This window comes from Cydia strobilella, chromosome 10 (genome assembly GCF_947568885.1).
Source record: "Cydia strobilella chromosome 10, ilCydStro3.1, whole genome shotgun sequence".
NCBI lineage: Eukaryota > Metazoa > Arthropoda > Insecta > Lepidoptera > Tortricidae > Cydia > Cydia strobilella.
The window spans coordinates 16,179,402-16,206,140 of record NC_086050.1 but is presented as its reverse complement, the minus strand read 5'-3'; the positions used below and the strand labels follow the sequence as shown (position 1 = coordinate 16,206,140).

The 26,739-nt window shown below is 39.0% G+C and overlaps 1 protein-coding gene across 1 annotated transcript; it reads right to left on the bottom strand.

The window, feature by feature from the left end:
* Positions 1 to 2,903: 2,903 nt before the first annotated feature.
* On the bottom strand, positions 2,904 to 26,534 carry LOC134744718 (exportin-4-like). Its single transcript, XM_063678636.1, has 15 exons — positions 26,280 to 26,534; positions 24,912 to 25,190; positions 23,250 to 24,077; positions 21,552 to 21,718; positions 20,767 to 20,934; positions 20,067 to 20,173; positions 18,773 to 18,929; positions 12,499 to 12,658; positions 10,485 to 10,654; positions 9,197 to 9,327; positions 8,524 to 8,675; positions 7,168 to 7,337; positions 6,347 to 6,446; positions 4,500 to 4,685; positions 2,904 to 3,883 (listed from the first exon to the last, which is right to left on the bottom strand). Exons 1-15 carry the CDS (start codon positions 26,328 to 26,330, stop codon positions 3,410 to 3,412), a joined length of 3,300 nt encoding a protein of 1,099 aa, XP_063534706.1. The 5' UTR covers positions 26,331 to 26,534; the 3' UTR covers positions 2,904 to 3,409.
* Positions 26,535 to 26,739: the final 205 nt, after the last annotated feature.

Here is a 26,739-nt window from a genome sequence, read left to right as displayed (position 1 = left end):
AGTAAACCTTAAAATTTCTTTAATACCACCACCACCACGATACAGCCGCTATTTAAACGACATTGTTGCTTTGGCACGCGCTCAGACACAATGGCCGACCGCTCGCATAAAAGAAACACTGCTTTTTGTTTAACAAATAAGGGTCTTAGGCGTAAAAATCATTTGAGAAAATTCATACTATAGAATTAAATTTTTTTTTTCATTTTCTTTTATTTATTGCAATCATGTTCATTACATACAGGTGGTAAATAAAATATAGATATAAATTACACGACTCTTTTGCAGGTAGTGGCACGTGCTTAACAATAGACAAAGGATTAGCCGTTCAGGGCCCGCTTGAAATCGAAAGACTATACATATATATTGGTGTCCCACGCATGATGGTCGGTCGATGCCACTGGCGAGCGGACGGCAATATATTTATACGAGTGCGATAGAGATATAAAACAGGGGGTCAATGTACTAATTTATTTGTGCCTTAGTGTCCTTACTTTTTCTGTAATCCTCACTAAAATGAAACTAATATTGTACAATAAAATTGACCGTCTGTGATGCTAGTTAGCAAAGATTGAGAAACCTGCCTTTAGACTAATAAATTAAATAGTAGCGGTAAAAGCACTATCTTACAAGAACATATATTACAATGTGTCCGCTTGCTCACATTTAATTGTTAGACAATAAAATAATAGTTTTTCCTTAAATTACAAAGCGCATCAAAGACTGTACACGATGAAATCCGGCCACGCATGATGTGGTAAATCTTTTAAAATAATGTACATTTTCAAGCAGCACTTTTCCCCTTAATAATTTGTGGTTATCAAACTACATAATAAAATTAGAAACATAACATAAACTTAGGTTGTCTGTGACTGAGCGTTATATATTCCACATTACCTTTATTTTTTGTCTACGGTCTTCTGACAGTCTTTACCAAATTTTCCAGTTAAAAATATTCTATTATTTTTAAGTATATAAACCAAATTATACCTTATTACATTCTCTCTTTACAATACCTAACATTTTTCTGATTGTGTTCAGTTTGAGATAGTTCTGACAAAAAATATGCCTCCCATATAAAAACAACTTTCAGTGCTTGGAGTAGAAAGTTTTCCCGACTTTTTGGTAAGATGACATTCTAATAAGCATAAAACAGCTTATGAAAATATAAATGTACGAAGCGAGTGAAGATTATCAAAAAACGCTGGACAAACATATAAGGTATAATGGAATATATTCGGCGAAAACTCACAGAAGCCCATACATTGTTATATGATTGTATTTAAGCTTTTTATTAACTTGCAATGTATATACGGGTCAAATCTTGCAAGTTAAATTTGACCCACTTCCCGACTTCCAATGAAGCTAAAAATTTGCATACATATGTAAGTCGGGTGACAAAGCAATATTATGGTACCATCGAGCTGATGTGATGATGGAGACATGAGGTGGCCATAGGAACTCTGTGATAAAACAAAGAAATTGTGTTTGGGGGTTTTAGAATCGTCTTGATGAGTATTAGTTACCTGTGGAAAGAAAAGTACAGTCAGCGAGTCAGCTTGTACCAAAAATAAAAAATGGTACAATAATTACAGATTATTAAAATAAAACAACTGCTTGGTTTGGATTGCATTCGGTAAAAAGATATACCAAATCATTCATGGCCGGGTTTCATCGTGTACAGTCGTCATCAGATATATCGGAGCGGCCAAAGCGCTCACAAATATCTGAACACGCCTCTATTAGCCTCGTTAGAGTGCGTGTTCAGATATTTCTGAGCACCTCGGTCGCTCCGATATATCTGATGGCGACTGTACAGTGTTTAGCCACGCGCAATAACCTATACCTAAATCAGATATTTGAATACTAGCTAGCGCCCTAATGTGGTGCGATATTTGATAAAAGTTTGATTCACCAAATATAACATTTGATATAATATAAACCATCCCTTCTGAAACTGTGGACTTGGCTTAGGAGCGTTGCGACAGTACATATGTAGTGAATAATCATTTACTATCGTATTTTCACAGAAAGCACGAACTGTTATGCTATTTCAGTCAGTCTAAGTACAAAAAGTACTGAGGTTGAATAAAGTGGGACGACAAATAGGATATGTGCCATTTTCAGCCAAAAGGGTACTTATTGTCGCTTGTCAGTAAGGCACTAATTCCATATAGCTTCAATTAGAAATCAACCTTATCGACAAGCGACAATGTGGTACCTTTTGATTGAAAACGTCACATATATTTATATATTTCTATGCCAGTGTTGGCACAATATGCTGTTCTATATCAAAAAAACAACGACACTTAAATTGTATATAAGTACCATATTCTACAAAATAAATTTATGAATTTATTTATTTAGGAACGTTTCCTAGAAAATACGATGGCAAAGGATTGTTCACACGGGATAGACTACTCGTCCCTCTCTCTCCCCGTCCCCCGTACCCTCTTAATACAGTTAGAAAAAGATGGATAGTCTATCTCGCGCGCGAGATGCTGTCGCGGCGCTCCTGTGCTAAACCTACTCATGATTATATAAACATTCTAATTAAAACTTCGATTTTCAACAATATACAGCGTGACTAAAAAATAAGAGCATTCCCGTTACCAGGGAGGTTTTGGAATTACACTAAGCAACTTTTTCCAAACAGGGACCGGACAACCCTTTCCGCGATAAAACCCTTTCAATAGGCAACACTTAAACACGGCTAACACATTGAAAGACTTTCCCTTTTGAACTGCAAGCCCATTCATACCCTTACCTTTGACTAACCCTTACCGAAATGCTAACCAAAAATAAGGCTAGCCCTTAATAAGGGTTACCCTTATCTTTAAGCGCTTTTTATAAAGGTTTCCCTTTGCGTGAAAGAGACAGGATTAGTATATATCTACGGTAGTGTATGAAAAGGAAAGAAAATACTTGCCTAGTCAAAGAACGCCGCCGTCGCCGCCGACGATCGCTCGGATTCGAAGTAATGTGTGCTTTATGAACAAGGTAGACGACTTAAATTAGCACGCTTATATGCTAAAAGGGAAGCCCTTTATAAGGCTAACCCTTATAAGCAATATGCAAGGTGTTGGTGAGCGGATGATAAGGGTTTTGTAAGGGTATTTGGGCTACCGATCACTCAAATGTGGTAGCTTTATATAAGGGTTTTTAAAACCAAAACAAAGGGTTTCGTCTGGCAAAGGGTATGGTGAGTTAAGCCTTATGCAATACCCTTATAAAACCCCGATAAGGGATAGCGGGCCGGTCCCTGTTTCCAAAACCTCCCTGGCAACGGGAATGCACTTATTTTTTAGCCACCCTGTATATTTCAAATGTTATATTAGATAAAAAAAACATCAAACGCACCCAGAGCTTCAGCATCAAAAAAACTCAACTTTCAAATTACAATCCCGCACAATTATTTCACAATCAAAAACCCATGCACACTCGCAAGGAACTTATCGAAATTATCCTGAAAACGCAATTTATGGGGTCTCGAACCATCGAAGAGTACCCCATTGGTGAGGACCCCAAAGGCCTCTTCAAGTCTAGGTACATTGGCTGGATCGTTGACTGCGTAGGCCTCGATAAGTTGGCGCGCGAGGCCCTCTAATAGCGCTGGTTTGACGCATGTCAAAGCGTATATGGCTGCGCCGGCCGCTGGTATTGAATCTGGAGGTATTTCCATCTTGATTATCAACATTAGGAGTAACTCTGCTAAAGATAGAAGGGATAGAGAGTACGGGTTGTCGTCGCCTAAAGTGCGGGCCTTGTTTGAGAGGCCTACGATGGTGTCGCAGCAGAGAGTGGACACGTCGCAGGACACGGCGGTCAGGCCGACGCGTAGCGCGGCCACTACCATGTTGAAATCATCTATTGGTAGGATTGTTAGCTGTAATGAAAATTTTGGTATTAATTATGGTATTGAGAAGTTTTTTCATGTCAGAAGAATTGGTCATCCACAAACGGCTATCGGTTCTTAATCTTCTATCTCCATTTTTGTCTACCGGATTTAGAAATGAATATGAATACTTATTTACTTATGTTTTTATTTAAATATTGTCTAAAAAACACTTTTTTCGTATCTCGATTGCTGTGCAAGATCTTACATATACGAAATCTACATATTTGGGTTCGTCTTTGACGTGTCTAAAAATTTGTCTAAAAACCAGTTTCTTGGCCTAAAATTGTTCAACTTTGATGCCAAATATCTCGAACATAATGAACTTTGAAGTAAATATAGGATACTATATTGATTAAAGCCGTTGCTGTTAATATGATAAGCTACAAAAAACATTATAAAACTAAGGGATTCAGATCGAAGGTCATTGGAGCATGCGATCCCCTTATGTTACCTGCTCCCCCCACCCTGACTCCACCACCATGTGGGATAGATAGCTAGGAAGAGAGAGAGAGAGATCTTATGTTACCTGCTCCCCCCACCCTGACCCCACCACCATGTGGGATAGATAGCTAGGAAGAGAGAGAGAGATATATATATATGTTACCTGCTCCGCCGTATGTAGCTCGCGAAGGGTGCGATACGCCTGATGGGCTAAGGTAGGTAGCGCCAGCAGGGACGGCGTGATGAGGGGCAGCAGTAGCCTGAGGCCGCGCGCGCACGTGTCGCCGACGGCGCGCTCGGCGCCGCAGCGGGCGATGGAGCACACCACCTCCATTAGTGCGCAGATATCCTGGGGATAGTGGGATCAGTGAAATTTTCTAATAAATTGTACGGTCGCCATCAGATACAAGGTGTAACATGAGGATACCGAATAATTTTAACAGCGTATTCCTGATCATATTTAAAGACTAAAATGTTTTAAGTAGTAGTAAGTAGTTATAAGTTTAACTGTTTGTACGCCTAATGGCAAGACCATGGTGATTCCATATCTTTATGTTCCATCATTGTATATACCCATGTTCTACAGACAATAAACGAATTATGAATTATGAAAATGTCCTATAAACTTTTCTGTAATTTGCCTAGTTTCAGTTAATATAAATTAAAAAAAAACAAGTTTTATTGTTACATAGTGCAAAACGCATTTTTGATGTCGATGTTGCCACTGTGGGACGTAGTCTATGTAACCTTATTAATAGATGTCAAAAAGTGACAAGTAACACTTTGTAAAAACTATGGATGGTATAGAAAGGATCGCAATCTCTTATGGCAGAATTGTTGTAAAAGTGACCGCGTTAAGCTTTAAATAATAGTTCCTAATCTCTCCGGTGGCGCTAGTTAGGCTCTGGGACATGAGTAAGACATGAACCATATAAGGCAATAAATAACCCGTCCAAATTACGTAGGTTGTTTTTGGTAGTATTTCGGTGTATGGTGGCGCCGCCTAATTACTTACTGTTTTTTGATGGACACTTTTCACACATAGAGATTTGGCTCATTTATACAGTCTCCATAGTAAAAACTACGTTTTATGAAAAAAAAAAAGTAAAAGTCCATTTTACGTGACAAGTTTACCAATAATATTTACTTTTTATGTACAAATACATCTGAAAAATCAAAAAAAAAAAAAAAATTTTTTTGCGAATTTGACCTAAACATTACATTTGATTCCTTCTTTTGGCCTCAGAAAAGCGTGGTTAAAATCTTTCGGTTTCCTCGTAAACACCTTTTATATCGTGGTGCTCAAAAATATCTCAACACGCACTGGGGCCCGTTTCTCAAAAGCTTATAGCTTGTAATACAAGCGGAAGTCCCTTTCTAACAAAAGCTGTCAAAAAGTGACATCCGCTTGTATTAAAAGTTACAAGCTTTTGAGAAACGGGCCCCTGGTCATTAAATAAATTCTTGTAAAAAATGTCGAAATATTCCCTACCGTTACCTGTGTATTAAAGTAACAAAACGGAAATACGAAAAACGTATAGGTACACAATAGGGAATATTAAATACGCAATACTCTGCGTAGAGGGCGATAGCGCCAACTGAAATTTAGATTTTCGTGTTTCGCGTTAAACACGAAAATCTAAATTTCGTTATCTGCCTCTCTATTACTCTTACATATTCGAGCGATAGCGAGGCAGATAACGAAATTTCGATTTTCGTGTTTTCTATAAACAAACCGCCTTTATGCATCGAAATCATAGTGAAAACTTGGCAAAAAACTGTTTAAGGCATGACATGTATAAGTTAATCTATGGTTTACAATATATGCTAGTGCTGCACTCTGGCGAAAGAACATAGCAGTAATACCCCCTAATAGAAAATGTTCGTTGTGTATTAAAAAGAGGATTATATGTAACATAAAATCACTAAGATATAAATTGTTCAATACGAGTATAAATAATTGTATAATCTACTCCGTTAAAGCAATGTCGAAATTAAAAGTAATCTTACTTCATATGCCTCCTCTTCGGCATCTAGTGGAATGCCGGATATCTTGCCGGAATTCCACCGCATGTACACGTCAAATGTTGTATTGCACACTTCGAGGAACCTGGAATAAATTTTTAAACGTTACATTTTTATAAAATATTTTTTTTTAATACCATGTTGGTGGCAAACAAGCATACGGCCCACCCGGTGTTACATGCGCGTTGCCGACCCTTTAAAACCAGTACACTCTTTTTTGACACAATTTTCATTCCTTTCCGTTACCTGGGCATTTTTTTTCTGTAGTGATGCACTGGACTTTTTTTTAGGATATGTAAATTTAATGTTTAATGTTCTGATTCCATGCTCCTAGGAAAGGAACAATGATTTAGATTTATTTATTTCATAATATTAAATTACATTATAAATTATTTTGACTTAATCTATACGAATTTATATTATGATCGTCACTTATTATATACAAATGTCAATACAGATAAAAATTCATCACAAAGTCAAATAAATGTTGAGAAATAAATATACGATGTCAATAATAGCATGGTTACGAAAAAGATGTCAATATGGCTAATGTCCCAAAATGCTCATATATTTTACGTACTTTCCATTTTGTTACCGCCGTACTCGGCCGTGCAGTGTTTGAAAAATGGCAACGGACTGGAAAAATAAAACTTGGGAAGCTTTTTTCCTCCTAGTAGGAACGAAGGAACTCGTGATTCTGAGTAGGAAAACATTAAGTTTACCTATTTTGGAAAAAAAGTCCAGTGCATCACTACAGAAAAAAATGCCCACCTCTGTAAGAAAGTAACAAAATGGAATGTACGTACTTGCTAACGTTCTGTGGTTGTACGGAGTGCAGCATCCGTTTGGCGCTCTTGGCGAGCAGTCTGAGAGCGGGTAGCACTACCCCCGGGTAGTTGTGGTATCGGTACACTATACCGGGTATCTTGTCTAGCGCGCCGATCAGCATCATGAATTGCTCGTCCATGGTTCCAACCTGTGGGAATGTTAATAAAATATATACATTTGGAAAATCGTCTGAGAAGATTAAGAATTTTTATGACCTATATTATTGCTGTTAGTTTTAAGTTTCGTGACGCATTGGTTCATCTGTAATGTCATGTAAATATTTTTATCAATAAATAAAATAGATGACGTAGGTACGCACTTAAAACTTAGAAAATTAGTTTCTCACATCATATGGAATACGACAGAGATTCGGATAATTCTGTAGCCATATAGGCCTTTTTCATTCCAATAGGAGAAAAAATAAATAAAATCACTTTTTTACAATTCGCTACTTTCTCCACATTATCAGTAACAGAATGGAAATATGAAAAAGTACGAAAAGAAAAAAGTGTCCAACTTTTTTTTGCTTGTGTCAAAAAAAACCAAGTAGGTATTACAAAAATACGCGGTAATGTTTATATTCAGAAAGTCCCTCAAACCTCAAAAACCTCAAAATCACCCTCGGTGACGGCAATAAAGCAGTCAAGCGTGTCCGCCAAGATCGTACGGGTTCCGTATCCGACTCCACGTTTATTATGTTCATCAGCTTCTCTTGTAACGCCACTGTGCTTGTGAGGAGGCTTCGTATTCGCCTGTAGAATGAGCTATGTTTACATTGATGATCTTACCTCAAACACGCCCTCTGTGACACCAATAAAGCAGTCCAACGTGTCAGCTAGCATATTTCATACGGGTTCCGTATCCGACTCCATGTTAATTATGTTCATCAGCTTCTCTTGTAAGAACACTGTTCTTGCGAGGAGGCTTCGTATTCGCCTGTAGAATGCGTTGTTTACATTTACGATCTTACCTCAAACACGCCCTCTGTGACACCAATAAAGCAGTCCAACGTGTCAGCTAGCATATTTCATACGGGTTCCGTATCCGACTCCATGTTAATTATGTTCATCAGCTTCTCTTGTAAGAACACTGTTCTTGCGAGGAGGCTTCGTATTCGCCTGTAGAATGCGTTGTTTACATTTACGATCTTACCTCAAACACGCCCTCTGTGACACCAATAAAGCAGTCCAACGTGTCAGCTAGCATATTTCATACGGGTTCCGTATCCGACTCCATGTTAATTATGTTCATCAGCTTCTCTTGTAAGAACACTGTTCTTGCGAGGAGGCTTCGTATTCGCCTGTAGAATGCGTTGTTTACATTTACGATCTTACCTCAAACACGCCCTCTGTGACACCAATAAAGCAGTCCAACGTGTCAGCTAGCATATTTCGTACGGGTTCCGTATCCGACTCCATGTTTATTATGTTCATCAGCTTCTCTTGTAACGCCACTGTGCTTGCGAGAAGGCGGCTTCGGACTTCGCCTGTGGAATAAATGTATGTACAAAACAAAATTATAAAAAACCTGATAAATTGATAATTCATGAAAAAAATTAAAAAACAGGCAGAAAAGAAACCGATTTCCGAACAGGATTTAACCGATTTTGATGAAACTTAACACCTATATTTGAAGGAAAACTGCTGAACGTGGGCAAAAAAAAAAAGAATTTTCTTTTTCACATCAACATCGAAATTGCTGAACACATAGCTTGTGAACTTGTCAGCCATGCCAGATGTAGTGCATAATCTTATACCATCGTATTTTCTACTACTTTTTGTACTGAGTCTGACTGAAATAGCATGACTCGTTCGTACATTTCCGTTAAAATATGATGGTAAAGGATTATGCACTACAATTCACTACATCTGTAACTCCTTTTTTTGACAGATTGCTTTTTTGGCAAAAGCCGGGACAACGCGAGGAAGATGTTGATTGCTCCTCACCTTCAAAACTACTAGCTAATAAGGCCCCTTACAGTTCTCCAGGGGATTTTTTAGTCCATACCTTCTGCATACGTTGCAGCGATTGCAAAAGCTCTATGCAATTCTTTCCTTAATTCGCCTGGTAAGTTATTGCCGGCCGCTTCCCAGGCCACAAGGGTTAAGAACTCTTCACAACTCGCTAGTGGATTTTGCCTGAAAATAATATGAATATTTGTGACATTTTCAACCAAAAGGTACCACATTTGATTGAAAATGGCACATTTAATCAATAGAGCATAATGGTTGGGGAGCCCAAGAGGGATTTTTTGTAGCTACCCGAGCGCGTCAGATTAAGATATGAGTGATATCTTGCTACCCCGTGGAGTCTATCTTTACCGCTTTTGGACGTCTATGTTGAGCCGTTGGTTGGTGGGGGTTCAAAAAATCGTTAAGCAGATTATGGATTTGGTCATTTTAGTCCAAATTAATGCTATAATTGTGCTATTACTAAATCTGACGGTTGCAATGTGAAAATCGGGTGTCGAACTTGTGGTCGTCAGAAAAAGGAAATGCGTACAAATAAGTGTCATATTAAGTTGTAGAGAAAATTAACTTCGACCAAAACGACCAAATCCACAATCTACTTAACGATTTTTAACCCTCCACCAACCCCCCGAAATTAAAAAAATCTGTATACGCTTTCCTGCTCGCTGAAAAAAAACTTTATATAACCTTTTTTCTTCTTATCATCTAATCTTTCGATTCCAATAGGTCTCTACGACGTTCGAGATACTACACATTTAGAATCGCCGGTTCCCCAGCTATAAGGAGCACACAACGTACGTTTATGTAAAAACTATTTCACAATAGTCATCATTTAGTTAAATACAATAATAGCGTGTTGATGTCGTAAAGGAAAATGAATGTCTTATGTGAATTATGTGAAGGTAAGGTAAATGGGTAAAATTTTCGAGCTAAAGTAAGTTTTATCATAGAGTAACTTATACTAGAGCGGTACTGTCATAGTAAATTTTGTAACCCCAGTAAATTCACTGCCATCTGTCGACACACTTTAAAACTAAACATAAATATTTATAAAAATACGATAAAATGTATTTAAATATGGATAAATGATTTTTTTATTTGCATTAATTATTTTTATATGATTTTGACCCATGTTCTTTCACTGGTATGCGTTAAAATTATAAATAACAAAATAAACAGTCAACGCACTCTATACGAGTGTAGGCCAAAACTAGTGGCGCCATCTGATCGAGAATAACATTTGCGTGATTTTCGAGGCACGTTTTTTCCTTAGACTGTATCCATCTATTACGGAGTTATATCTATCTTTGGTTTTATTAACGTACTTGTGATGATGCAACGCCAGTGTAGTGAGTAGTTGAGCGGCTGCGGTGGCGGCCGCGGGTTGCGTCGCCAGATGGCGCAGACACGCGCCTGCGCGCGCGCACAGGCGCCGCACCGTCCACACGGCACCGCGCGACGACCGACCGAACGCCATCTCTAGGATTGGTGCCATCTGGGAGGAAAGGAGTTAGTTTGAAGTTTAGGGAAACATTAAAAAATGTAGGGACTTACAGGTTTTCAGCCCGGGGTGCAGTCTCACTTGAGCTAGCTAGACTTTAATATTGTCCCTTTACGAACGCTGTAAAGGATTCGAAACGTCCGTTTTCATTAGTTAATTCGAAGCAACTTCTACCTGAAGAATCGTGATACTCCACTCCACTACGTACGTTGTTAAGTTTTTAGTTTAACACCATGTGTAAATAAGTAGTTGCGGATAAATATTTTGGGAGTTGTTTTCTAGGTTTTTGCCTGCCAAGTGATTTTCAAAAAACCGTATAATTCGTAATCGCCGCTTATAAGTCAAACTGAAGATCAAAATATTTAATGCCAGAATTGTTACGTTTATGAATCAAAAATAGACGTGACGATAGACTTCTAAGCAGCGGGTAAATACAGTTTATCAGACATTGTTATTTTAATACCAACCTCGGATTATTAGGATGGCTGCGGCATGAGATACGAGTTGGCCCATATGGGCAGATATCTTGAGCAGCCACGACACTGTAGCGGAGAGCTCCGGAGAGAACACCCCCGCGAGCCCCGCCTCCAGACGCATTCCCAACTGATGCGTATCTCAACCTTATTGTTAACACTTTAAGGTTGCAATTACCTTGACTTTTAATTAATACTAACCTCAGAGTATAAAGACGGCTGTGGCATAAGATACGAGTTGGCCCATATCTTGAGCAGCCACGATACTGTAGCGGAGAGCTCCGGAGAGAACACCCCCGCGAGCCCCGCCTCTAGACGCATTCCCAACTGATGCGTATCTCAACCTTATTGTTAACACTTTAAGGTTGCAATTACCTTGACTTTTTAATACTAACCTCAGAGTATAAAGACGGCTGTGGCATAAGATACGAGTTGGCCCATATCTTGAGCAGCCACGACACTGTAGCGGAGAGCTCCGGAGAGACCACCCCCGCGAGCCCCGCCTCCAGACGCATTCCCAACTGATGCGTATCTCAACCTTATTGTTAACACTTTAAGGTTGCAATTACCTTGACTTTTTAATACTAACCTCAGAGTATAAAGACGGCTGTGGCATAAGATACGAGTTGGCCCATATCTTGAGCAGCCACGATACTGTAGCGGAGAGCTCCGGAGAGAACACCCCCGCGAGCCCCGCCTCCAGACGCATTCCCAACTGATGCGTATCTCAACCTTATTGTTAACACTTTAAGGTTGCAATTACCTTGACTTTTTAATACTAACCTCAGAGTATAAAGACGGCTGTGGCATAAGATACGAGTTGGCCCATATCTTGAGCAGCCACGACACTGTAGCGGAGAGCTCCGGAGAGACCACCCCCGCGAGCCCCGCCTCCAGACGCATTCCCAACTGATGCGTATCTCAACCTTATTGTTAACACTTTAAGGTTGCAATTACCTTGACTTTTTAATACTAACCTCAGAGTATAAAGACGGCTGTGGCATAAGATACGAGTTGGCCCATATCTTGAGCAGCCACGACACTGTAGCGGAGAGCTCCGGAGAGAACACCCCCGCGAGCCCCGCCTCCAGACGCATTCCCAACTGATGCGTATCTCAACCTTATTGTTAACACTTTAAGGTTGCAATTACCTTGACTTTTTAATACTAACCTCAGAGTATAAAGACGGCTGTGGCATAAGATACGAGTTGGCCCATATCTTGAGCAGCCACGACACTGTAGCGGAGAGCTCCGGAGAGAACACCCCCGCGAGCCCCGCCTCCAGATGCATTCCCAACTGATGCGTATCTCAACCTTATTGTTAACACTTTAAGGTTGCAATTACCTTGACTTTTTAATACTAACCTCAGAGTATAAAGACGGCTGTGGCATGAGATACGAGTTGGCCCATATCTTGAGCAGCCACGACACTGTAGCGGAGAGCTCCGGAGAGAACACCCCCGCGAGCCCCGCCTCTAGGGCGGCGCATTCATAAGCACTGATACGGAGTATTTCGCCTATCAGCCTGCAATGAAATAAAATAAAATATTTTCAGGCACCTAAGGCCCATAGAAGAGGAAACGACGAATTTATCAAAAACATCATAGAAGGGAAAGTTGAAGCAAAGAGGAAAAAGGGAAGACCAAGGAGAGCGTACATGCATCAAATAAAGGAAAAAATCAACGTCGTGTCGTATCAGGCTGTCAAAGAGAACGCAGAGGACCGCGAAACATGGAAATTGCTCCACCGACAAGAGACTTACTCTTAAATATATGATGATGAAGGCCCATAAACTAACATGCATACAGTATATGTATATTAAAAAAATAACAGGAAACACTATTTTGAATTCGATGTCAAAAATAATGTAATAAAAAAAAATGTGAATAATTTTAGCCGGGTGCAATAAATGTCATCGTTTTTACGACAGCTAGTTTTTTTAATTAAATGCTAAAACCAAGCTATGAAATACCGTTTAAACAATATAAAATGCACTATGAAATGTGTTCGTAATCGATAGGGAGTGGTCATTTCTCCATACAAACGTACTCGACTGTTTCCTTCCTGGTTTTTGAAGCTAGAGGAATGATTTTTTCAACACAGATTAATATTGTCAATATCTGTGTCGGTGTGTTTTGCTTTTTTTGATATTTTTGTTTTTTAAGGCGCTAGAGCCCTTCAAACATGGCCAAAAATGGCCTCACTGACTATGCCGCAATGAGAGGCGTGGTATTCAAAACTGGTATCAATTAGCCAAAAAATCAAAACAGTCCGACACAGACAATTTCATAATCATTTAGATTTCCAAATTTGGTTACGATTGCTTAAGTTTTGGAGGAGGAAACAGTCGAGTACGAAACCTCGATTTTTGAGATTTTTACGCAGGATTTTTCGCCTAAGCTGCAGTTGTCCTTATCGCACTAATTTTAGGGGCGGGGTCAAGTTTCTAAATACGTACACGGACAGAAAAGTGATGGGCAATAGTCGACATTGAAAGTCGATAATCTAGTGATGTGATAAGTTATCGATAAACCATAACAAAGTCGCGATTTGCCTCTTAGTAGGCGAAGTAAGTAAAGTGAGTATGCACTTTGGCCTCAGGGGATATCGTTTAACACTATTTATTATTCCTTGGTTCATACAAAGCTGAGCTGACGCACTAGCTACGAGATTAAGTCCTGGCTACCCCCCAAAAAGGGAGGGGAAAAGTCGGCTTCTGCGGTCCAGTTTGCCTCTATTTCTACCTATCTCTTGATATGAGATCAAATTTGGTATAAATTTTGTGTAAATTAGGGACGAATAATTTATTTTAGAAATAATAGTTTCATATTTTCATACACGTCTGAATATACGAACGAAAAATTAAAACTATATATAATTTTTGGTCACAGATTTGCTCTTTAGAAGCAAATTGTGGTGATTTGCACTAAAAATTAATTACACAATTTAGTTTATTCATTCTTTATTTAGAAAAGTATCAGTTCTAAGTACGTATTATTATATTGCTTTATATTTTACAATTTTCACTATTATTCAAAAAATTATTTTAAACAAAGTATTAATTTTATTAAAACTTTTGTGACGTGATCTCATGAAAGGAGCTCCACGAGGCGAAATACTTTTTACGCCAATTATTTTCTTTTTTTTTAAATTTACAACAAAGACGAAAGTTCGAAAAAAATGTGGTTACTTAATAATTGCCTAACTTGTTGAAAAAATTACTTTACATAATATCAATTTATAACCGTAGTATATTCCATGATATGTTTTAAATACACCATATTATTTCCTAATTTTTAAAAGAATATTCAATACCTTTAAAATAATATCTGTCTGTCTGTCTGTCAATCTGCCTGTCCGTCTGTCACCAGGCTGTATCTCGTGAACCGTGATAGCTAAAAAGTTGCAATATTTACGGATGATGTATTTCTGTTGCCGCTATAACAACAAATACTAAAAACAGAATAAAATATTTATTTAAGTGGGGCTCCCAAACAACAAACGGGATTTTTTGCCGTTTTTTGCGTAATGGTACGGAACCGACTCGCACTTGGCCGTTTTTTGTTAATAGCTTTGAACTTTTTTTATGTGGGAATAAACGCTTCGAATACATTTTTTTAGACATCATTCTGAATCCAATGAGGTATCATACGTATTTTTAGGAGTTAGTATCTCTATTAGTGGCAGCCGTACAAGCCCAATTTCAAAGAAAAACCGCAAATCGATGTACAGGTTAGCCATTTGGCACACGCATACTAAGAGGTCAAAACAAAATTTTTGACCCGCAGTTTCTAAAAAAAATCCCTTAGGAGGGGTATGCTGAAACATTTTTTTTGTATGAAAAAAAAAACATATTTTTTTTTCCAAAAACCTATCGTGTGTGGTATCATACGAAAGGGCTTTTTGAGGCGATTCTAAAATTATACCACATCATTACATTTAAGCCATTTTTTTGTTAATTAAAACAAATAGAATTTTCAAAACACACCAAGTTTGGGGTCAAGTTAAAGGGTTAAGTAGAACTGTGTCACTTTGTATTGAAAAAAAAAACTAAATAAATTTTTTATTGCTTTTTTGGGGTTACATATGAGGATATCACGTATCATTTGTACAAAAAAAATCAGCCATATCGTATCTGGAGGAGCCCAAACTTGGTATGTTTTGAAAATTCTTTTTCTTTCAATTTAAGAAAAAACCGGCCAAGTGCGAATCGGAATCGGGCGCCGAGGGTTCCGTACATTACACAATTTAAACAATGTATTTTTATGTGAAACGTGAGTGAAAGGTAAATTGCGGTTTACGATTTATAACGTATTAAAAAAAACTACTAACTAGATCTCGTTCAAACCAGTTCTCGGTAAAAGTTGGCAAGGTAATGTACATCATATATTTTTTCAGTTTTATCATTCTCTTATTTTAGAAGTTAGAGGGGGGGTTACACATTTTACCACTTTGGAAGTGTCTCTCGGTCTCGCGCAAACTATTCAGTTTAGAAAAAAAATATATGAGAAACCTCAATATCATTTTTGAAGACCTATCCATAGATACCACACACGTATGGGTTTGATGAAAAAAAAAATTTTTTGGGTTTCAGTTCTAAGTATGGGGAACCCCTACAATTTTTTTTTCCTATTTTTGAGTGAAAATCTTAATGCGGTTCACAGAATACATCTACTTACCAAGTTTCAACAGTTCTTATAGTTTCGGAAAGAAGTGGCTGTGACATACGGACGGACGACAGACAGACAGACATGACGAATCCATAAGGGTTCCGTTTTTTGCCATTTGGCTACGGAACCCTAAAAATGGCTAAAATGCAATGATGTGGTATATTTTCAGAATCGCTTCAAAAAGCCCTTTCGTATGATAGATGAGAAGTATACGATAGGTTTAAAAAAAAAGTTTTTTTATACAAAAAAAGGTTTCAGCACTCCCCTCCTAAGGGAATTTTTTTTAGGAACTGCGGGTCAAAATTTTTGTTTTGACTAGTATATACGTGTACCAAACGGCTAACCTGTACATCGATTTGCGGTTTTTTTATGCGAACAGCTTACACAATTTTTTTCACCACCTTGAACCTTTTGTAGACTAGACTATTGTCCCAAAATATTGGGCGACGACCGGTCGTCTGGCCTAGGAGGTAGTGACCCTGCCTGTGAAGCCGATGGTCCTGGGTTCGATGATATGATATGATGAGCACAGATATTTGTTCCTGAGTCATGGGTGTTTTCTATTTGTATTTAAGTATTTATACCTATATATTATGTATATCGTTGTCTGAGTACCCATAACACAAGCCTCCTTGGGCTTACCGTGGGACTTAGTCAATCTGTGTAAGAATGTCCTATAATATTGATTTAATATTTATTATTATTTATTTATTTATTGGGTTTCATATTTATTCCGATCAGAATTAGGAGCTCTTCAATTTATACCTATTTTTATCAAAATCTGACACATAAATAAAAAAACGGACCATCAATAAAACTGTATAATTACATCAAAGTAAGAAATATCACATGTCACATGTTTCTTTATTATGATAATTTTATCTAACCTGAGGCTTTCTTTTTTTCTATTCAACGGAGCCGGAGAGCGGCAAATTTGTTTTTCAAGACGCTTGCTCGAAAAGATCTTATTTCATGCAGGTGTACTGAAGGGAAAAGGCCTATATTGTTCCCGCGGGAGTTATAGCTTTCTTTTTTAATTAGGTATGTCACTAATTCATACGAACCAAGTAAGTTATAAGTAAAATACTTTGTTTAAAATCAAGGTATAAGGGAGTTTTACTTTTAAAATACTCACGACTATAATTTAATATTTTTGTTTATCATATTTAAAAATATTTAATTGGATTAATTTAACAGCCGTTATCTTGTATGTTTTTATACAACAATGTTTTCTTGTATGTCCATGTTATGTTATGTTTTTTTACTATTCTGTAACTCGAAATGTTAATTAGATTGCAGGTTGTAGAAGGATATTGAATTTAGTTACTAAAAACGCGAGCGGCGTGAGGCCGGCGAGGAGCGCAAATAACGTGCGCGTCGGTGTGCGTGCACCACACACACTGGGATAGTCCCTCGGTACGCGGTACCGCCCCCGTCAGCGCGACGACGATATTCTCTTTCAAATCTCAAAATTGAGTTTGGTCTCGGCTCCTGTTGGCTCTTAAATAAATAAAAACTTATTCTAAATACTAACTAAATATGTGGTATTTTCTATAAAAAAGGGACCTTATTGTCGATGGCGCTTACGCCATTATAAACGATGCTCCGAAATAAATACAATGCTGCGCGACGCTGTGCGGCGTAAGCGCCATCGACAATAAGGTCCCTTTTCATAGAAAATGCCCCATATAATTTATAAATGTTGATGGTAAGTATCGCAGGCGGGGACCAACAGAGAGTTACTTATAGTCATTTTGGTTGTTGGTTGTTAAGTTCACTATTTAGCAGAATGTTACTTAGGTAGGTATTTTCGTTGGTGGCGGTCAAGTTGCCCTCAAGGTCAAGTTGCCAAGTCAAAGCCCTTCTCCTTTGGCAGTCGGGTAAAAAAAGCTTTTGTACGGTAGACATTATTCCAAAAGGCTTAAATAAAACAGAAACGTTTTCCTTGATGTAATCATTATGTTCGCGTGTTTATGTTTATACAACAAAGACCGTTAGAGATTTAATCTCAAAATTCATAATGAAATATGTATGACGGGTAGAATACAGTTTAAGATGATATCGACATTCTCAGTGCTAGCGTTCTCTCCGACTAAATATCGGAGGGAAGCATCCACGTTGGCGTTTTCTCGTTGACTGAATTGCACTATTTCGTCTATGAAGGTAGGAAGTTAAACTTACTTGAGCACGGGATCGACGTTCTCAGTGCTAGCGCTCTCTCCGACTAAATATCGGAGGAAAGCATCCACGTTGGCGTTTTCTCGGAGACTGAATTGCACTATTTCGTCTATAAAGGTAGGAGGTTAAACTTACTTGAGCACGGGATCGACATTCTCAGTGCTAGCGCTCTCTCCGACTAAATATCGGAGGGAAGCATCCACGTTGGCGTTTTCTCGGAGACTGAATTGCACTATTTCGTCTATAAAGGTAGGAGGTTAAACTTACTTGATCACGGGATCGACATTCTCAGTGCTAGCGCTCTCTCCGACTAAATATCGGAGGGAAGCATCCACGTTGGCGTTTTCTCGTTGACTGAATTGCACTATTTCGTCTATGAAGGTAGGAAGTTAAACTTACTTGAGCACGGGATCGACGTTCTCAGTGCTAGCGCTCTCTCCGACTAAATATCGGAGGGAAGCATCCACGTTGGCGTTTTCTCGGAGACTGAATTGCACTATTTCGTCAATAAAGGTAGGAAGTTAAACTTACTTGAGCACGGGATCGACGTTCTCAGTGCTAGCGCTCTCTCCGACTAAATATCGGAGGAAAGCGTCCACATTGGCATTTTCTCGGAGACTGAATTGCACTATTTCGTCTATAAACTAGGAGGTTAAACTTACTTGAGCACGGGATCGACGTTCTCAGTGCTAACGCTCTCCGACTAAATATCGGAGGGAAGCATCCACGTTGGCGTTTTCTCGGAGACTGAATTGCACTATTTCGTCTATAAACTAGGAGGTTAAACTTACTTGAGCACGGGATCGACGTTCTCAGTGCTAGCGCTCTCTCCGACTAAATATCGGAGGGAAGCATCCACGTTGGCGTTTTCTCGGAGACTGAATTGTACTATCTCGTTAGGCATCATGACTGTCTCACCCTCGGTGCAATCGATCGCGAGGAAATGTCCTGAAAACAATGTTTTAGATAACGTTTTGGCATCTACAGATCATCATCGTCATCCTTAACTTTAATTACTACAGCTTTAGCTAAATTATTATTTAGTCTGTGTTCCGGTCCGTTTATAAAAAAAAACCGGTCAAGTGCGAGTCGGACTCGCGCACGAAGGGTTACCATTACGGAAAAAAACAGCAAAAAATCACGTTTGTTGTATGGGAGCCCCATTTAAATATTAATATTATTCTGTTTTTAGTATTTGTTGTTATAGCGGCAACACATCACACACACACACACATCATCACATGTTATACATCATCTGTGAAAATTTCAACTGTCTAGCTATCACGGTTCATGAAATACAGCCTGGTGACAGACGGACAGCGGAGTCTTAGTAATAGGGTCCCGTTTTTACCCTTTGGGTACGGAACCCTAAAAAAAGTAACAGATAACATTTTATTAGAGCTAAAATTTTGCGTACGTAGATTCCGACCACTCCAACTTTGCACTGACTTAGCAGTGACATTGCATACATATTTCAAAGGAGCGTCATACTTCACGTAACGCTTAGCGTGAAAACTTAGCGTGATCCGACTCAACGTAAATTTGGCAACAATGAAATCATGGTCTAGGGAAAAAACTTCATGCTCTATCATCATCTTCCTAGCGTTGGTCCGATTTTTTGCCACAGTTTATAGGAGCCTAGCCACAGAATACATAATAATACTAGTATTATTCTGTACCTAGGTACAGAAGATTCACTCTCTAACAAAACTCGCCTACTACGCGCAAGCGCGTGCAGGCGTCCGTTCCGTAACGGTGCGCGGCAATTACTATGGCAAAACCTCAAAATTGGGGCGGCCGCAGGTACTTGTAGCGACGCGACAAAATCGCTGAGTGAGCCACGCCTGGCCTAGCTGGGGTCCCCTTGGCAACTAATTCGCAAAGGCATTTGTTTACAAAACCAACAGCCAACGCGTTAAACATGTCCAATACAACCCGTATTTTCCCATGATAGAATACCTGGTTCCTGGTTCTGGTTTCTGGTTTAACCCATTGGTTGACTGGTAGAGAATGCCTTAAGGCATTAAGTCCGCCTTTTGTAAATTTATGTATTGTGCAATAAAGCTTAAATAAATAAATAAATACCTGCAATCATGAGAGTCCAGTGTAGATCCTCGAACAGACTGATCAGTTGTTCGCCGCCGCTCACCGGCAGTTTGCCCATATGCATTAGCTGCAGGTGCTCCTCCAATCTATAGAAACATAACAGTGAAATATAAGACTAAAGCTATTATATTAACTGATTATAGTGACATTGACGAGTAATCATCCTCCTTTTGCTTAAATCACGCTCTCATATTGATATTCTTAAACATCAAACATTTATTCAGCAAATTCAGCACAGGGGCACTTTTACATCCAGTTTAAATATCAAATTACACAAAAAAACTAATAAAAATATACAAACAACAGACAAGTACTAAAATTGTTTAGAGATGGAAAAGTGTCAGATAAAATTCATAAAATATATATAATAAAAATAAAAATAAACCGGCCAAGTGCGAGTCGGACTCGCGCACGAAGGGTTCCGTACCATTACGAAAAAAAAACCAGCAAAAAAAATCACGTTTGTTGTATGGGAGCCCCATTTAAATATTTATATTATTCTGTTTTTAGTATTTGTTGTTATAGCGGCAACAGAAATACATCATCTGTGAAAATTTCAACTGTCTAGCTATCACGGTTCATGAGATATAGCCTGGTGACAGACAGACGGACAAAGGAGTCTTAGTAATAGGGTCCCGTTTTTACCCTTTGGGTACGGAACCCTAAAAAAGACGCCCACCTCTTGCTACGCTCATGTAGTATTGTGAAGAGCACATGACAGCAATGTGCTGGAGCCTTTCTTGCGATGGCACCAATAGTTAATAGCACGTCGCTGTGTTGTTTCCTCTCATCTTCTTCTACGTCGTCTTTAATGTCGTCGGCGCAACCGTCGCTGCTTTCCACGCCTCTGCGGACAATGAGATATTTAAATAACTACCTTACTAAAATAGTAATCAAATGTATATGTGGTATTTTCTATAAAAAGGGACCTTATTGTCGATGGCGCTTACGCCATTATTAACGATGCTCCGATATAAATACAATGCCGCGCGACGCTGTACGGCGTAAGCGCAATAGAAAATGCCCCATATTTGTATGACATACCTGGTTCCATCCATCCTTATTTAGAGATTCTCTACCTTATCCCATTAGTCATAAAGTCTATATTTGTATGTCATACCTGGCCCCATCCGGCGGTGCCAACCGGCATTGTAGATAAGTGTTAAATATCTCTATACACGGGTTGGTGAGCGTCTCTGCCGAGTATCCGTCCGTGTCACTGCGAATCGAACTTATTTAGAGATTCTCTACCTTATCCCATTAGTCATAAAGTCTATATTTGTATGTCATACCTGGCCCCATCCGGCGGTGCCAACCGGCATTGTAGATAAGTGTTAAATATCTCTATACACGGGTTGGTGAGCGTCTCTGCCAAGTAGCCGTCCGTGTCGTTGCCAATCGAACTTATTTAGAGATTCTCTACCTTATCCCAATATTCATAAAGTCTATATTTTAAAAACATACCTGGTACCATCCGGCGGTGCCAACCGGCACTGTAGATAAGTGTTAAATATCTCTATACACGGGTTTGTGAGCGTCTCTGCTGAGTATCCATCCGTGTCGTGGACGATGGAACTCCAAGTGTGGAGGAATTTGTTCAGGGATTCTCGCCAGACCGAGTCATCGTTTACCTGAAAGAATGTTTTCATTTACTTGAACATAAGTAAGTGGGTCAAAATGCTTTTCGTTGTCTTGTGAACGTGGACGTAGTGGAGCTTTTTGTATGGGGTGAAATTTAGTTGTTAATTTTTTTCATGTTAATTATAATCTACAGCTAGAAATACATGCAATAGCACTCGACTTTTTTTATTTATTTGATTAAAGACAAAAATACAAGCGTGACAGAGTGGTCAGAAACAAGACAACGAAAATAATTTTGACATTCTTGCTCCAATATCAATACATCTGACATGTAAAATTACAACGAAAATTTAGAAGAAAATTAGAACTAGGTAACAACAGGCGGTCTTATTGCTAAAAAATAATAAAAAGGTCCATTTTTTACCGCTTAAACGCGACGCCTATCGTGCGCAACGCATCAGAGTAAACTTTGTCAGATTTTTTTTTTTTTTTTTTTTATACCACGTCGGTGGCAATCAAGCATACGGCCCGCCTGATGGTAAGCAGTTACCGTAGCCTATGAACGCCTGCAACACCAGAGATATTACACGCGCGTTGCCGACCCTTGCACGAGGGCTGATAATGGGCTGTAGCCGCGCGCGTCACTTGACGTCTTTGGCGGTCAAAGGGTTATAATTATTATTTTTATTATTCGGAGCCCACTGTTTCCCACTGCTGGGCAAAGGCCTCCCCCTTTCTTCCGTCTCTGTTTAGTACTGTTTAGGCCAGCCTCTCAAAGAGGAGTCCAAGTTATCCCGCCATCGCCGACGAGGCCTGCCGGATCCCCGGTTAGACTCGTGGGGCTCCCACTCCATGGTTAACTTGGCCCACAAGTCGTCCGGCATTCGGCAGACATGGCCAGCCCAGACCCACCAACTAACCCAGCAAGACGTGAAAATAAATTTGAACAAATACTTTGTTTGTGGAATTAAACTATTATGCCGACTTTCTTACACCGACTTGAACAGAACAAAGTGTGAGAACGTTATTATTAACGTCATATTTTCATAGGAATTTGACATTAATGTGAAGGAGGGACCTGACAACATAATTACTATGAAATGAAACAACGGCTTATTGAAACTGATACGTTATTTGAATTTTGATACGCAACATTGTTGCTATATAAAGAATTCTATTATAAAGCAGCTTGTGATGATAGGACTCGCTGTTCAAGTACTAACACAGCAACTTCTTTGAGTTCTTTGATGACGATAATTTCCAGCTGGGCTGAGAAAACTGTTAAACGAACTTATCCTTTACAAACTGAAAAAGATGTCATATACTTATTAAAGAAAAGTGACGTAAAATGAAGTGGTAAGTCAAAAATGTCCTTTTACGATTGCATATTCTCGACAAATTGGAACAGGTACGGGGTAGCTTACAGGTCCAGGGCGTTAGCCGCATAAGCTGAAGACGACGCTTCGAATCCAGCCTCCGCCACTGAAGTGCTTGGTCACTTTCTCTTTAGTATATGACATCTATTTAAGTTTACAATTTATAGTAGTGTGACTGCTGATAAAACACAAATCAAACACTTACCCCTTCCTCCACCACAGCTCCTCTAATACAATGACAAGTTAGCGTCGTCAGATTCTGTAGCAAAGTCGGCGGCGTATTCGCGATCATACTCGGCGCGAAAAACTGAATCAGACGCCTATATATATCCGATATACCAAGCATCTCTCGTTCCATCGGCTGAATGTTAGCCATCATGTTCAAGAAACTGTTCACATAGTTCTCCAAATACTGCTGTTTTAAATTACTAGCGGACACCACTACACCGCTTAAACTCGCTAGCTGTACTAGACAAGTTAAAGACGGACTAGCTAAATCAGGATTCGTTCTCACATACATATGTATCTCGAAGAATAGAGCGATCAGCTCTGGTTGTAATATTGTGTCTCTCCAGTTTAAACTTAGCCTTAAAGCCGGTGCTGCGTCGCTTTCGTATATAGCTTCAAATGCTCCGATTAATCGCTTTGGTAGTAGCGGAGACACTTGCCCCCAGCATAAGACTGTTTCGACTATAGTTAGCAGTTGCTTAGTCAGTAACGCTTGCTCTCCTTCAGGCCTATGTCCGGAGCGTACTATTTGTTCTAAAACGCTGACAGTGAATCTGAATATTCTTTTTAAGTCTAATGCTTCGAATGATTTCTTAAGTCTAAAGTGCACTTCCCATATCAAGCCTACATCGGCTGATTTGACCGTGATGGCGTATTCTTGCATGATTGCGAGGATGAGAGAGCAGGAGAGCTTTTGTTGACTTATGGGTGAGCTTAGAATGATTTTCTCTAACTCTGTGAGTAAAGCCTTTCTCTCTCTTCCGCCATCGTCTATGCTGCCTCTTTTGATGATTATTGCTATTGTCTGTGGAAGAAATATTGAATTATAGGTATAGTTGGTCAAACCAATTTGTCAGTCAGTAACAACCAGGAAAATTATACTTATCCCTTTCTTTTGGGTGCTTGCAGAATAGACGTGCCTCGGCCGAGGCGCGCGTGTAGTATCGACGTTTTTAGACGTGCTCGCGCGCGCCGCCTCGGCCGAGGCACGTCTACACTGGCCGTTTTGTGCGCGAGGAAATTGCCTCGCGCGTATTGCTCGCTATGTGTGGACCCGGATAATAGCCTTCATTTGCCGCACGCTGCTTGCGTCCAGTCCGCGGCCTTAGCCATATTTTATAAATAAATAAATAATTATTATAGGACATTCTTACACAGATTGACTAAGTCCCACGGTAAGCCCAAGGTGGCTTGTGTTATGGGTACTCAGACAACGATATATATAATATATAAATACTTAAATACATAGAAAACACCCACAACTCAGGAACAAATATCTGTGTTCATCACACAAATAAATGCCCATACCGGGATTCGAACCCAGGACCATTGGCTTCACAGGCATATTTTGGTATATTTTCGTATTTTGTGGTATATTTTGTGAGGGGAAAGTGGATATACTGAACTTTCATCATGGGGTCAATAATGAAATAGCGATAAAACTGTCCCAACATCTAATCAGGCAAAATGTATAAATACACGGTGTAAAAACCTTGCAGAATATGGTTAGAAATAATGGTTGGAAAAACACCGTATAATTTACAAGCTATAATAAAGTGTGCAAAATTGTTTTCTCTGTGATCCTACTGTCAGTACTGTCCATTGTTATAAATGCAAATGTTCCTAAACATATAGTTACCTGCAATAATTTTTCTCTCAAAAACGGCGGAGTGTCTTGCCTCAGCAAATAATTCAGCAAATATTCTCTGAGAGAAGAAATATCACTTTCTGACAATAATGTCCATTCTCTGATAAGCGCTGTCTTTAGCAGCCCGGCTGCCTCAAATAGGACATAGTCGGTTCTAGACTTTTCTAGAATCTCCCTGCAGAGTTGGTAAGGGTTTTTGGTACTCCTGAACTCTAGGAAAACACTTTCTGCTTGATGCCGCTGGTCTGATGTCACCAGGGTTGGTGGGGCCTATGAATGAAACAAGTACTTGTTGAAAATAAAATAAAAAGTTCATAGAACATTAAACTATAAATAAAAATGCATTATGCATTTATAGAATAGATTGATTTTAAATGTAAAATTACATTCATATTTATGCCATTTTCAAGCCAAAAGTCCCACTGTTTTGCTTGCCATATGGACGCTTTAAGAGGTTATTCGTATAAAGATACAAGCAAATCTCATCCTTATGGTAAGCAACAAAGTGCGACCTTTGACTAGGATTCGTTCGACACATTTGTGTGAGTTAAGTTCTGTCATAGTTATAGAAAGTAAAGTAAACAAACACTTTGAAGTACCTGCAAGTCTAAATATCATGCACAATGGACTTAAGTATCTGACAAGGACAGTTATGACCAGGGGGCCTACCGCGAACCATGTTCGACGTGTTGCCTCCCTGTCACACTTACATACGAATTTACAGGTGCGACAGAGAGGCAACACATTGAACGTAGTTTGCGGTAGGCCCCCTGCAAACAATGTTGCTGGCAGAAGCTTGTAGGTATCTTTATAACATAGATTATTAACCAAGCTAAAGGCTCTTCAAAGAATGAAGTTTTCTAACTATTTACATGTTTATGTGTTTATAACACATTTTATCAAATAGGGCAGCTTATTCAAAATAAATTAAAACTCCCACACCATCACATACTGATGTAAAAATTTTGTTTGTAAAGACTTTCTTCAAAAACATGGATCTAGTAAAATAGAGAAGAGACAAAACCTAGTCTTCCAAGACATAAATACATGAAGCCCCATTGATAATTCTTACTCTAAAATACTTGTTACAAAACAGAATGAAGGATTCAGCATACTTGTTTGTAGTATCAGTAAAAGTAAAACAGAGTGAAAACTGTCTAATAGCGTCTGTCTTCGTCCAATCGTAGGATTGGTTGTACAATATTCAATTAAGACTATTATCAAATAAAAACCCTAGTGCGCCTAAAAAGAATCACAACACCCGGTTTAAGCCTGTCCTAGAATTTATTATAAGGCTATAATGTGTCATTGTTTAGTGTAATTTTAGGATAGATTTATAGATATTAATTTCAGTCATACCATCAACATCTGGGCTGCAGTCTCCAGTGTTTGTATCGCACCGTTATCCATCGTAGCTATTGTTACTGGAACACCACAAATTGTACGGAAACGATGAATTAGACTGAACGTAACCGAGACATGCGAATCGGATCACGGTTTGAAGTAATTAGGAAGTCGCATAATTGTAGAGAATTTGCGAAAACACCACGAATTTTCCAAAATAATATCGCATGACAACCGTGCAATGACAGTTATGAGCTATGTTACCTGTAATAAAAAGTTAACAGTATTTTGGGATTTGGTAATATTAATATTATTAATAAAATAAAAAAACAATTACTCGGGCAACGCTTTTAAATATGGCTTAAATAGCACACTTCGGTTTATTTACTTCTTAAACGTGAACGACCAACGTCACATTTTGTCTTTATCAATGTCAGAATGTCCAAGAATGTCATTGCACCAGTCAGTGGCCAGT